Source organism: Lampetra fluviatilis, chromosome 5 (assembly GCF_964198595.1).
Source record: "Lampetra fluviatilis chromosome 5, kcLamFluv1.1, whole genome shotgun sequence".
Lineage (NCBI taxonomy): Eukaryota > Metazoa > Chordata > Hyperoartia > Petromyzontiformes > Petromyzontidae > Lampetra > Lampetra fluviatilis.
This window is the reverse complement of record NC_136279.1, coordinates 11,814,724-11,829,236: the sequence shown is the minus strand read 5'-3', so window position 1 is coordinate 11,829,236 and position 14,513 is coordinate 11,814,724. Positions and strand designations below refer to the sequence as shown.

General features: G+C 45.5%; 1 protein-coding gene across 1 annotated transcript in view; it reads right to left on the bottom strand.

Annotated features, from left to right (window-relative positions):
* The window catches only part of LOC144932229 (transmembrane protein 235-like), a 42,850-nt gene that overhangs the window by 2,394 nt on the left and 25,943 nt on the right, over nucleotides 1-14,513 (bottom strand). Inside the window, exons 3-4 of the mRNA XM_078856179.1 lie at nucleotides 7,730-7,867; nucleotides 5,234-5,457 (exon numbers count right to left, since the gene is read on the bottom strand). Of these exons, the coding sequence (XP_078712305.1) occupies nucleotides 5,234-5,457; nucleotides 7,730-7,867 (362 nt within the window). The remainder of the gene's footprint in view (nucleotides 1-5,233; nucleotides 5,458-7,729; nucleotides 7,868-14,513) is intronic.

Below are 14,513 nucleotides of genomic sequence, written 5' to 3'. Positions count from 1 at the left end.
CCAGTTGGGTGTCATGCTTCGCTTGCTTTATCAGCTCGGAAAAAGCCTCATTAATGAGCTCCATTAGCTGGTTTCCAAATAAAACGGAGATTAAAGAAACGTCCCACGCCATACTTATATGGTTTGTATATATGTCGTATTCCCAGGAATGTTTTGAAGACGAAGGCAAGGGCATTCAAAGCGAATTGACAATGTCGCTCCTGTGCAGAAAATCTGTCAGACAGCTCATAGCTGCTTGACAAATGAGGATCATAGGTTCGGTTATGTTGCTATATTTGAAATGAAACCCACATGCACTTGTGCCCCCCCCCCTTCTACCCCCAAAACCCGAACTGTATTTTCAGAAGATGTAACTAGTTGCATTTGTGTAGAATCCAGAAAACTCTGAAACATCACATTATTGTGGTGCATATCATTTTGTTAGTTGAACTCCAATGTATATTCTTATAGTAGATACATTTTTGTTTACTTAATACTGAAAGTAAATCACGATTAAACCAAACTAGTTTCTGAGATATAGTCTTTATATCAAATAAACAATACATCACCCTGTAGTCTTCATAAATTACTGGTCAAATACTGTGAACTATATTAACATTGATATATACATTAAAAAAAATTAAGCTCCAATACATTATGGTTTGTTGATTTGTCAACAACAAACCATAATGTTTTATCAACAAATTAGATATAACTACAAACTGTAGTTGGAAGAAGTTCCTTCAAAAAGTGCCTCATAAGCTCTGCATCCAAAGTTAATTTTCAACAGGTGGCCCTAAATTCAACAATGGTCACGAGAATTCTCGTTTCCATTTCGAGGTCCAGATGTCTGGCCATGAAATAAGAAAAGTTTTGCCTCCTCGCCTGTCCACTAATCTATCATTGATGACCCGGAGGAAGAGGGGGAGGCTGGGCTGAGCCCCTCCTCCTTCTGAGCACCCTTTCCCCAATAATCTCGTCGTCATAATCATGGACTTCTACCCGAAATAATCAAGGTATGGAAAGTTAGTGTACTGTTTATTTATTTATGTTGTTATGTACTGTATTTTATGAGTTTTTAGTGAAGTCTGGCCGCAGCTGTGGTTCCCCTAACCCCCTATTTCCCAAAGGCCCTGTACTTTACCAATCGCGAATTTGCCGACCATGGCTTTTTCCAGGAACCTTACCCCCGCGGTTGGTGAGGGATTGCTGTCCGGATGTAGTGACATAGAATGGGTCACTAGGGCGCGTAGCGCTGGTTACTGGTAGAGAGCGGGATTGTGCGTGTAGTAGCCCGGTCTACCAGCAGGGCAGGTGAAGTGTGCCACTGGAGCGCGAAGTGCCGGTTGCTGGCAGAGAGGGGGGATTTGAGGACACAGCAGCCGGTCTGCCAGCAGGGCATGTGATAGGCTGGGGTAAGGGTTGTAGGGTAAAGGTGGCAGAGGGGACACGTTTGACAAAGCCCAGACCCTTCTGGTAGGTTCCAGAAGGAGGCGTGGCCGAGGGCGGAGCCAGGCCACGCTAGGGAGGATAAAAGGGAGGTCACGACGCTGGGTCGGGGCTGTCGTTTGGAATGGAACCCGTCGTCTACGCAAGTCTTCTTCCCCGTCTTCACCTCCTCGGCGTCGTGGGTCAGGCAGAGTGCCGGCTGTCCTGACCCGTGTGTAGTTACCCCCTGTACTGTGGAAGTGTAGATTAAACGTGTGTGCCTCCTACTATTAGTGTCTCTGAAGTGACTACTACACAGATAATAAACCGGGTGTACATGAGTGCCGCGGTTGGCGATGGATTGCTGTGTCCATAAAATACATGACAGCCCTTCTTTTCAACACGCTGCTGAATGAAGCCCTCTCTATGCCATGTCGGTCATGCGGATTCTTAGACCATACTAAGCATGCTGGTGAAGATGAGTTCATGAATGTGGGGGGGGGGCAGGCCCAGTGTGGGGGGGGGAGGACCAGTGTGGGGGGGGGGGCAGGACCAGTGTAGGGGGGGGCAGGACCAGTGTGTGTGGGGGGGGCAGGCCCAGTGTGGGGGGGGGGGCAGGACCAGTGTGGGGGGGGGGCAGGACCAGTGTGGGGGGGCAGGACCAGTGTGGGGGGGGGGCAGGCCCAGTGTAGGGGGGGGGCAGGACCAGTGTGTGTGGGGGGGGCAGGCCCAGTGTGGGGGGGGGGGGGCAGGACCAGTGGGGGGGGGCAGGACCAGTGTGGGGGGGGGGGTTCGGCCCAATTTGGGGGGGGGGCAGGACCAGTGTGGGGGGGGCAGGCCCAGTGTGGGGGGGGGAGGACCAGTGTGGGGGGGGAGGACCAGTGTGTGTGGGGGGGGGGTAGGACCAGTGTGGGGGGGGCAGGACCAGTGTGGGGGGGGGCAGGCCCAGTGTGGGGGGGGAGGACCAGTGTGGGGGGGGGCAGGACCAGTGGGGGGGGGGGCAGGACCAGTGTGGGGGGGGGCAGGCCCAGTGTGGGGGGGGGACCAGTGTGGGGGGGCAGGACCAGTGGGGGGGGGGGCAGGACCAGTGTGGGGGGGGCAGGACCAGTGGGGGGGGGCAGGACCAGTGTGGGGGGGCAGGACCAGTGGGGGGGGGGCAGAACCAGTGGGGGGGGCAGGACCAGTGTGGGGGGGGGGGAGGACCAGTGGGGGGGGGCAGGACCAGTGGGGGGGGGGGCAGGACCAGTGTGGGGGGGGGGGTTAGGCCCAATGTGGGGGGGGGCAGGACCAGTGTGGGGGGGCAGGCCCAGTGTGGGGGGGGGAGGACCAGTGTGGGGGGGGAGGACCAGTGTGTGTGGGGGGGGGCAGGACCAGTGTGGGGGGGGCAGGACCAGTGTGGGGGGGGCAGGACCAGTGTGGGGGGGGGAGGACCAGTGGGGGGGGGGGCAGGACCAGTGTGGGGGGGGGCAGGACCAGTGTGGGGGGGCAGGACCAGTGGGGGGGGGGGCAGGACCAGTGTGGGGGGGGCAGGACCAGTGGGGGGGGGGCAGGACCAGTGTGGGGGGGCAGGACCAGTGGAGGGGGGGCAGAACCAGTGGGGGGGGCAGGACCAGTGTGGGGGGGGGGGAGGACCAGTGGGGGGGGGCAGGACCAGTGGGGGGGGGGCAGGACCAGTGTGGGGGGGGGGGTTAGGCCCAATGTGGGGGGGGGGCAGGACCAGTGTGGGGGGGCAGGCCCAGTGTGGGGGGGGGAGGACCAGTGTGGGGGGGGAGGACCAGTGTGTGTGGGGGGGGGCAGGACCAGTGTGGGGGGGGCAGGACCAGTGTGGGGGGGGCAGGACCAGTGTGGGGGGGGGAGGACCAGTGGGGGGGGGGGGCAGGACCAGTGTGGGGGGGGGCAGGACCAGTGGGGGGGGCAGGACCAGTGTGGGGGGGGCAGGACCAGTGTGGGGGGGGGGAGGACCAGTGGGGGGGGGGGGGGGCAGGACCAGTGTGCTCTCCCTCACCACTGACGCTGACGTTAGCTTAAGCAGGGTTATCGAACTCGGGCCACCAGGTTAAAAGTGCAGCACGAAAACCACTGCACCACCCAACCCAAATGAGCACATGTTCATTCACTGTGCACGTGCATTAACCCTGGTGCATATACAAGTGGATATGCATGTTTATGCAAATACAGTTCCACACGTTATCGTTTCTATTATGGTGATGGTAGTAAATCACATTTAAGCTCTGTGGACCTGTAAAAGCACAGATCCCCTCTGTATGCGCACGTAAGATCGGCAGGCTATTAAAGCATGCCCTCGGCTAACACTAGGCACCTCGTCGCTAATTACGAAAGCAACTGGCCGATCCCCCCACACACAATTGCAATTTAAGCAAGCATTTTGCCAAAAAGGTCATGTGTGCTACATAAATTAGCCGTGGCATTCAAACAGCACCCATTAGTGAAGGGGGGGAAAACGGGTCATTAGATTAAACAAACGTGAGAAAACATGCACGCGTGTGTCACACGGAATGCGTGACGCATGCCGACAAAATAGCGGGTAGTCGTGCATGGAGGAATGTTTTCGATTCACTGCTTTGTATGGACACAGGATGCGGATAGATCGGAGTTCAAGGCAGACGTCGCTCTGCTCGTGTTCGCTTCGAGGTCACTACAAAGAGGAGCGCGTACACTTCTACGACTACGGCAAGCTATTACGCGTGGCTCACGTCCACCTATGTCTCGCTCGGGCCACAGTGATCGCGTTGTTGCACAGCTTTGCCTCGGAACGCAAATTCAAGCCGGTTCGGAGCGGTGCAATGAACAGCCGAGCGCGCCACGTGTTCAGTTTCATGCGTCTCCGCTGAATAAAAACAACATATATTTTACCGCTGCTTTAAAACGTTATCTTTGTGTTGTGGCATATAGTAAGTTTGGCTGGTAAAATAAAGCTTTTTATTGATTTGTCTTCTCAGAACATTAAAGAGGCCCCAGTCTTTCATTTGCATCATAATAATAATACACCGCTCAAGACATGCAGTCTTAACACGTTCTCCCTTCTGTCGGTATTGTGAGATGTTCTTCCCATCATATCGCCAGTTGTTTGTTCCTCGGAGGTGGAAATCCTATGAACAATGTGAGAATGTGTAAAACACTGAAGCACATAGTCAACTACCTGATCATATTCTTGGGTTTTTTCGGTAAAGTCACGTAGGTAAAAAATTAAAATTAATAAAAGTAAAATAAAAATAAAATAAAAATCACGACGTTTCGGAGGCAACACAAGCTTCCGTATTCAGGTGGAACCGTCACAGCACGCTTGCTGTATCAAGTAAATGAGGTCATCTCCACACATTTATCTGGTCATCTCCACACATTTATCAACAACCCTACCTTACAAAGGAAAAAAAAATATATAGCACTACCAGAAAAGGGCAAAAATATATATAATAGAAAATGTATAGAAGTACCACTGAAAGGTGGCACCAAAACAATTAATCAACGAACGCTTGTTTGTGTTGCGAGTTATATGTATTAGTGGGGAGAAGTAAACATGCTGCGACCCGAGTTCGATTCCCGCTCACGGCCAACACTAGTGACGATTATCTGAACCGATCCTGGGCCTCCCCTAGGTCGACTCAGCCTCAATTAAAGTATCTGGTGCGGTGGTGTGTAAACATCGCCCCTGGGAGGAGACAAAGGCGGTCGGGCGTGTACCGTACCAACCTTCATAGATACTCGCTAACGGCACTTGCCCCAACAATCTTGTTAAGCCTACACGGGGGGGGGGGGGTGGTCTTTGTCTTAGTATTTCTTTGTGTTATTTGTGAAAGAAGATCACCGGACGGCGAGGCGCGTCTTGGCCTCCGGCCGTGGCACAGGTGGAGAGCAGGAAGAGGCTCCCAGCGAGGGCCTCGAGGGCACAAGAGAGCCACGCCAGGTGGAAGGACCAGCCGAATGCGATGGTGATGCCGTGCAGCACCTCGGGGCTGATGAGCTGCGCTGTGTGAGCGACGAGCTGCGAGTATGCGCAGTAAACGCTCACTCCCACCAGCGTGACGGAGGCTGCGGGTGACACACAGCGTGGCGACTAGTGCCGGACGAAGCTTGTGCGGGGGGCCCGTAGCGTACGTTATAAAGGGGCCCTAAATTAAACACCCAAAAAAATCATGTAAATATTAAAACACATTTTTAACTTGCATAGTGAAGTAATTGTAATTTTTTTCTTATTGCTGTACGGCCAGATAACACGGCAAATCGATAACATTAAACACCCAGTCGTTCATAAAAGTTGAAGGCGGTATAGTACTATAGTAATAGAGCAAGTGCAGAATCACTGAACCGGAATTGATAGCTTGAACGCGTTTATCACGGGGCCCTTGTACGTGCGGGGTCCGTAGCATATGTAGCTACTTTTTCTACTAGGATAATCGGCACTGGTCGCAACAATCTATCCAACCATCAAATGTCCACCGTGATCGATTAACCGCCCGCGCGCACATCTGAGTGCAGCATCCGTACAATGTGCCGTTATTCCATGAAAGGGTTAATGGTGTGTTTAGCAGTTTGGTTCGAGACGAGCTTAGAAAGTGCAACATTAAACGGGGGTGATCTTGTGGAGCTCGCTGTCGTCTGCCTTTGTAATGTAAAGACGCGGTTGAAATAATTACGTTGAATGTGATAGGATTAGGGAGGGGGGGGCTCATTAACAATCATCTTCTGCATACAAGCTCTGGCTTTAGTAGAATATAGAATGACATTCATCGTGTCTTAGGAAACGTGCAACTTGACACGTGGTTGCTTTTATATGCAATACAAATTGCATTGACATTCGTTGGGATTAATGCTGTAGCCCAGGGGCTCTGATTGTGAGCCCCCCCCCCCCCCCCAAATACACACACACACCTATACATTGTACCTTATACAACACAATACTGTAGCGCTTGATTAAAGCCATAGCATCAACTCTGTGCGTTATTATCAATTGCGTGCTGAAAATGTTAAAAGTGTGTTGACACTGTTCTGCAGATGTAAAATGTGTATATATCACAATTTGAACACCAAACTTGAAATGACCGTGGTGAATAACAATGGAGTGCTTGTCTTGGAACACATGGGTGGATGTAATACGGTAGAGGAAGGAATTAAATCCATATGTAGTGACATCGTGCGATGTCACTGTGTAGTGCCGGCCCTAGAGGGGCCTGGTGAGCACTGATGGATAGCGCGAGATGGCACCACGCTTGGGGTGCAGTACCAACCCTACAGAACAGGGTGTGGGAGTGCCGGCCGTAGGAATGAGGTTACTAGAGGCCATGGCACTCTGGTTGACCCGAGAGGACACGTGACCAGTTAAGTCTACAAAGGGGCCCCAAGTGGGGGCTAGGGGTGGTCACGTGTCGGGGTCGAGATCCTGCTCGAGGATTCTGGAAGGTGGTCGTGGCCAAGGGCGGAGCCAGACACACCGCAGAGGATATAAGCCGGGTCCCGAGAGGGACCGGCGTTGTTGTTAAATCTGAAGAAACCTTCGTCTACGTTCTACGTTCTCCGAGTCTCCAACACGTGGACCTGGACCCGAGCTGTGGTCCCTGTCCGTCATAGCTCGTTACGTTGTAATTAGTGTAGTAAGCCTGGTGGTCCACCACCAGGCTTACTACACTAGTCACGTGGTATCTAGTGTAGCTAGCCTGGTGGTCACCACCTGGCTAACTACACCAGTCACGTGGTAACTAGTGTAGCTAGCCTGGTGGTCACCACCTGGCTAACTACACCAGTCACGTGGTATCTAGTGTAGCTAGCCTGGTGGTCACCACCTGGCTAACTACACTAGTCACGTGGTAACTAGTGTAGCTAGCCTGGTGGTCACCACCTGGTTAACTACACCAGTCACGTGGTAACTAGTGTAGCTAGCCTGGTGGTCACCACCATAGGTTGTTATTCTGTTAAGGGGAGTTACCTCGTGTGTTGGAGCTAAATAAATGTGTTGCCTCCAAGTATACGTCTGCGACTCAGTTGAACTCACTACACATATACAACGAGGTGCCCCAAAGCTATGACGGCACCAGGCTCACAATAAACTTAATCCAGCCCTGGCGTGGAACACATACAGGGGAGCATAGATGTATTTTGCTGCATGACGCTCTGCCAGCCTTCACGTGGTTCCACGGGCCTCGTGACGACTACAACCTGTGTGTGCAAGGTGATGGACCCATCCTGCTGCAGGGCTTCTGAGATATCTGGCAGAAGGAACTGTACTATAGTGTTTGTTCAATGTGTGGGTGGCACAATGCGGTGGACGGAATGAACTCCCGAAGGTGTGTTCCGTCATGGCGTTTACCTCCGAAGATAAAGTAAATCCCAGCAAAGCAGATCATGTAGTAGTGATTGAGGAGGGCGCTGATGAGAACGAAAATCCCTCCAAACACCATGAGGACCAGGCTGACTGGCAGCACAATCACCACCACCTTCTCCAGCACTGCGCAGTTCAAACATGGCCACAGCAATGAACAACAACCGCGATTGGCTGTAAACCATCTAATTATACCATTACAACCGTGTATTAATTCGATCAATTAAGTTCATTCTTGTACATTTCAGCAAAATTTTTTTCGTGTTAATGAGTATCTTTTCATGAACACGATTAATTTCGTAAAACTGTTGTTCACAAGGGGGAATGCATGTTGGCGTCTCAGATGCTATTATAGATTAGTTGCAACAACACAAAGTGTGTTAAATCTCGGACATAATTCTAAATTCAGTGAACCCGCAAGGATGATGATGATGATGATTATATGGTTAAAGAAATAGCGTCCTTTTAAAACAGATAAAGCCCTTCTTCTTGGTTCTTTCGGTAAAGTATTATATAAATAATATATTATTTTATTTTATTATGTTTTCTTTTTATTATTTTATTACTTCCCTTCTACGTGACTTTACCGAAAGAACCAAGAAGATTAATCCCTGCAATCACGAAAGCTTTAAATCGAAAGATAAAGCCCTCTTCACTCTCGTGAGTTTACTAATCTAATTCACTCATGCGTCTTGAATACCTATGCATAGGAGCGTGCTGTTTTAATGTTTAATATTGTTGAAAATGTATTCATTGTTATAATCAAATTATATTTTAAAACCATGCTCACAACAGATTGCTAATATCAATGGATAATTATGTTTGAGTTAATGAATTTGAATAACATTTCAGGCAAAACTATGTAATTATTTTTATGTGGATATACTAAATGGAATTTTTAATCAGCTATATAGATGATTCGATTATCAATATTAAAAATGAAAATTACTTACGTAGATCATTCTCAAATAGGGTTTGTAACCTATGTTATGTGTAATTTTAAAGGCGATTCCTGTCATATTGTGTCACAAATTGAAAGCATATCAGCATTCTTCAACCTAAACTTGACCAATATATTTCACATGATTTGACAAAAAATATTAAACAATAGAAATACATTCTAGCAATTCTCAATTCATCAATGGACAAATGCCTCCCCATGCCATATCGGTTATGTTTTTTTTACCATACTTCACTTTGCAGGTCAGTGCCAGTTGGTGAAGGGGCCGGGGAGGGGAGAGAGCAGGACTGACTCCCATATCACTTGCCACTGATTTTAGCCATAGCCAGGAATCAAACTCGGGTCACCTGATTCATAGCGCAGAGCAGGACTGGTTCCCATATCACTTGCCACTGATTTTAGCCATAGCCAGGAATCAAACTCGGGTCACCTGATTCATAGCGCAGCACGTTGACCACTCTACTTCCGCCCTATCTGACAAAAAATATATAAATTCTACAACTAATAAACCTCAAGAGAAATATGGCTTCAGAGGAGCATTCAGAACATTGTGTTATAGGAGGTTAACTATTTATTATGTGTGCAGGCTACGATCAGTGTCCCACGTGCCTCTATCCACCCAGCAGTATTAATGTATATTCCCACCTCTTCCAAAACGTCTGATCAGCATAGAAGAATAGGACAAAATATATTCTCGAGCTCCCTCGAGCGAAGGCACTTCTGCCAGCAGTGGCATGAGCAAATAATGTTCTCTTGAGCCAACAGACATATTTTGATAAGGAACAAGCCATAAGAAAGTATATACATGATTACACACACAACTGTACATCTGAATCCTTCTGACACTAACCTGAACATTTTTTTACGAACAATTATTTTTCATGTGGTATGGGGTGATAATGATGTATCCATGGGGGTGATAATGATGTACTGCCATTATTATCGGCAACGAGCACACATTATGTTAATTGCATTGTAGATCAATGGATTTCATCATCGCTGCCTGTCAGATGGATAACATTGGCTAGTAGCGGCATGTAGGACTAGTAAATAAAGATGCATGATGATGACAACAATTATAATGGTGATGAAGGGCAATACTGCACTTCAGCGTCAATGCACATCATGCATGGCCATTCTAGACTCCATTAGGATCCTGTCTTGGGGTTATATATATTCGTTTTATAGTCTTATCTATTCATTACGTACGAGTGATATTGCTCAAAATAGTTGTAGAAAGTTTCCTCCACCAAGGAAATGCGGCTACTACTTCTTAAAATCACGGTTGCCGAGCACAGGCCCAAAAGTCCATAGCGACAAGTGGCCAACAAACAGACGACATTAAAGTATAACACATTCGTCCTCAATTTGACCTGCCCCTACTGAACATCTGTGAAAAAAAGCTATATAGCTCATCGGATTCCTCCAGTATAAATACAAATTCTGATAGCGATTCTGGGTGGAGGAAATAAGGAGTGAAGTTCTTGGGAAGATAATCCACGGTGGAAGCTCTGGAAGAGGCGACTGACCGCCGGTGAGTGACTGCAGTGAATCAGTGATTGCTGGATCATACGTTAGGCTGTTGGACTCCTAAACCTACCTTTCGTGTTCTTAAATACTGCCAAGCTTGAGGGAAGCTGTCATAATTGTCCGCCTTATACATCATGGTAGCCCCTGCTGGGATATTAGGGCCTTACTCCACAGCATGAATTAAAAAAAAACATGCAACATATGACCCAATACTTCTGGATGTGAAAATGCAGATAAACTGTAACACTCATCATTGAACATCTGTCATTTGTGTCACTATCGCACACATGCACCTTGTGCTTCACTTGTATGTTTCTGCCTAAGCCTCCCCCGTGAGTGTATGGCCTCTGCCTGGTCAATGAGGGCTTTGCAAAAAAAAAACACACACAAATTTGGTTCAGCGCACAAAATAATTTTCCTAAATTACAGCTCCGAGAGGGAGTCAGAAGTGCTGCCTTGTACTCTGTGTGGACCAGAAGTCATTTGAAGAGTAACTGGAGGTGGGCCATTCCGCATTACAAAGGGTTGTGCTGCTCTACGAGTAATGTCAATGGGTACTTCGTCTCATTACATGATGCCAGTCACATAATTGGGATAGAATTGGCGGAAAATAATATATACACGTAAAAAAATAGAGCATGTCATGTCAGCAAGCCTTCACCGTGTTTTTGTCTCTATGTCTTATTGTTTTATAAAAATCAAATAAGAGATGCCATCTTTTGAATCAGGTCACGATAACCCTTATTCCATGAGGCATTAGGGCTGTAACTGAATAAGACTTAAAAAGTTTTCTACACACGCAAAAACACAGATCGAGAATTTGGTAAATTAGTCACTTTCTAACCTTATCAAAACGAATACTTGTAGGTCTTAAATTAATATATGTGCTTGTTTTAAGAAGTGAATCACTTTTATTTTTAGTTATGAATTTTGTTGTGTACGCTACATTTACATGAATCTATTTGTATCCCAGCTCTTCATTGCAAAATGTGTATTTATCTTGTCCTAGCGATTGCAAAATAAATGAAATATTTGAAATACATAAAATAACCTTGCCTGCAATTGAGATTATTTTCAAGAAAAGCAATAAGCATTAGTAATAGAATATTGGCTCAATCCGCTGTAAACAGAAAATCATCAAGATATGACTGCAACTCAATTAGAAGGATTATCTTGCATCATGCAACGATGTCTTGCATTTTTTATTTTGCAAAGACTATTGGACAGTCACGTACTTTGGTCTCACGGGCACTTTCATTGTTATTCAGCTCAGATAATTGTGGGTGCTCGAGTGTATGAGAGCATATATCTCAACAAATGAGATCAATGCAATTTCACATTTTTATGAAAGTTCCACAGCAGCATACACTTAAAACAGACACACTTCCTGTGTAGGATTCAGTTCGAAAACATTCTGACGTTCATCTGCAAAAGAAATATGCAAATACACAAAATAAACATAAATAAATGTATAAATGTCGGCTGATAATGTTGTTCATGTTACGTGTCACATACATAGTTTGTATGATGTATAGACGTGCAGCAAGTGATGTGAATGGGCTGAGGCGAAGGCGAATGTAAATAGTATTGGTCTGAGAAGAATGACAGGGCTTGAGCACAACGTATGCGCACACCCAACAAAGCAAGTGAAATTGCGACATTTACAGTGATTGTTGACAAGACATTTGGAATGCAACCCAAAGCGACCATCATCGCCTATGAGTCACAAATGCTTTTTCTAAATGGAAACCTTTTGAGATCGTAAATGCCATTGGCTACCCATACAAAAACATGTATTTGTTTAAGTGGTACTATATATTTATCATTTCCATAAGAGGGAGCTTTCCCATGTGTGTTCTTCAAACAAATTCATAAAGCTGGAATTCTATCTAAGAAAATGCAAAACCAAGTTTGATTTGAAGGTGTTTTTGTGCAGTCATCGGGAACCAGGCTGAGACTAAGCTCGTGACACATGACCTCTGGCCTCTGGGAAACCTGAACAGCACCTTTATTTTTCTGCTGAAAACAGTGTCATGGCCATATTTGTAAGTGGATTGAAGTCGCAAAAGAAATAATATACTCAATAAAAAAAAATTCCATAGGTGTTTCTCAAGGGCAATAAATGAATGGAAGGACTGCACCTTTTATACACGTTCGAACATTTCTCAGCAAATTGTGAAAATGTGATATTTTGTGTCCTCATCGTGCACCGTGTTTCAGTGTAACTAAAGGGTAACAATAATATAATGAGCACTTAATAGAAGCTAATTACAGCAAAATACAATGACGAAAAATGTCCTTTAGTGAAATAATACATGAACTGAACTTTGGGTCTTGAATTTGTTTGGACAGAATAATAATATTTTTGTGCAACATTTTGTCATTAATTCCGTGCTGCATTACATTTGTGATAAAGCGACACCACTATGTAATTGTTAAATGGCAGGACATATTAAAAATAACAAGAAAAATAATTTCACACACAGTCGCTCTGTAGACAAGAACATGGCCAATGTTCGCTCAGCATTGTAAATGCACTTTGCATTGTCTGTGTTAGTTTTCTCTTTTTTGTTTGAGAAATTGTTTTCATATTATTATTATTATACAACGTATTCATTTGATTAGCTGTAATTAGCTCCATCATAACTGTAGTTACTTATTTAACTCAACATGACTGATACCATTAATATATCAATTTACAGATGACTCTTTTACATCATATTTATAGATGTGACCATTATAATATACAAATAACAAAGTGCATGGTGGGTGCTCCTTGACATAGAGACCATCACGCTATAATGATTCGCTTAAGTCACAAGGCATGCTACTTCCTTTTGTATGGAACAGCGCTTCTGCACAATCAATTGGAAATCCCAGCACGGTCATAATGACTGCATAATGACCGTATAATTTAAGACTTCCCTTCATTCTAGGAAGGGCCAATGCGCCATGAATTCAATCCTAAAAGTAGCGATGACCATTGACTTTTTTACTAGGATTTCTATTTAGACTGAGACTACATGTACCTCATGAATAATCTGACAGCTGTGGGGTGAAATAACGCCAATCCACTCTCTGTGCACAATACGTGCCAGATGAGGCCTCATTTAAAGATCAATTAGAAACATCCTGTCGTAGTTTGATTCGGAGAAGGGTTTTAAATGTAATTCATAGATGCAAAATGTATCATCTTTTTGTACAATATGTACACTTTTTGTACAAGCCATCTAGCCAGCATGGAAGCGTATTCCAAAATACTGAGCAGTTATATCTATGGGACCTTTTTTGCCAGTATCAAAATGATGAACATCTTAAGACCTGTCTTATTGCCAGCAAAGGTCAATCCTGTTCTTAGTTATTCCAGAATACTGTTACCCTATTGAGTGGCTCTTTAGAGCTCCCTCTTATGGACCCTTCCACCAATAGTGGCACGGATCACCAATTGTTGGGTTAGTTACTCAAATGGATGCTACAATGCATCAATTCACAGACTATTCATTATTGATATTTTTTTCATAATCTATGGAATTGCGGTATTAATTTTTTAATCCCTGAAATTCTACTACGTGATAATGCTTAACATCATACTGCAAAATGTTGATATTCCTCCACACGTGATAATCATCATTGGAGTACAAGAATATAAATTATTCAATGAATGCAAACAAATGCTACCGTGACATTTAGGCTCACGTGACAAGAAAAACTATTTGTAGAAACGAGACGGAAAATACAATGCATAAATATGATTATACAAATGACACACAAAGAGTGAATTGTTGACAAAAAAATACGTGGTGCTGAATCGTGACAATTCATTGTATTTCGAGAGCAGGTCTCTACTGCCCGTGGGGGATGTGAGTGATGAACACTGAGGACCCTATTATTATCACCCGCGATGTTATCAACGAATGTAATCTACCTATCCCTGAGAAGAAGAAGAAAATAATAATAATAATAACAAAAATAATAATAGAAAATCACAAATGACAGAAGGAATTTGCTTATGAACTCTTTATCCAAGAAAAAAATATATACGACAATAGGAGGCGTGGATAATACGCTCACAGATAAGAGGAATCCTTATTTTCTTGTAACTTAATGTATCTATAGACCGCTTACGTAGCACATGCACTGCATCCAGCATAATTGTAGACTATTACTACTGCTGGGTATTTTTGCTGTTGAGGTTAAACATTTTTACAAACACTTCTGAATATGTGGACAGTCTATTCCTTTGCCCTTATGGCTCACTATCCGATGTCTCGTAGTTTCTTT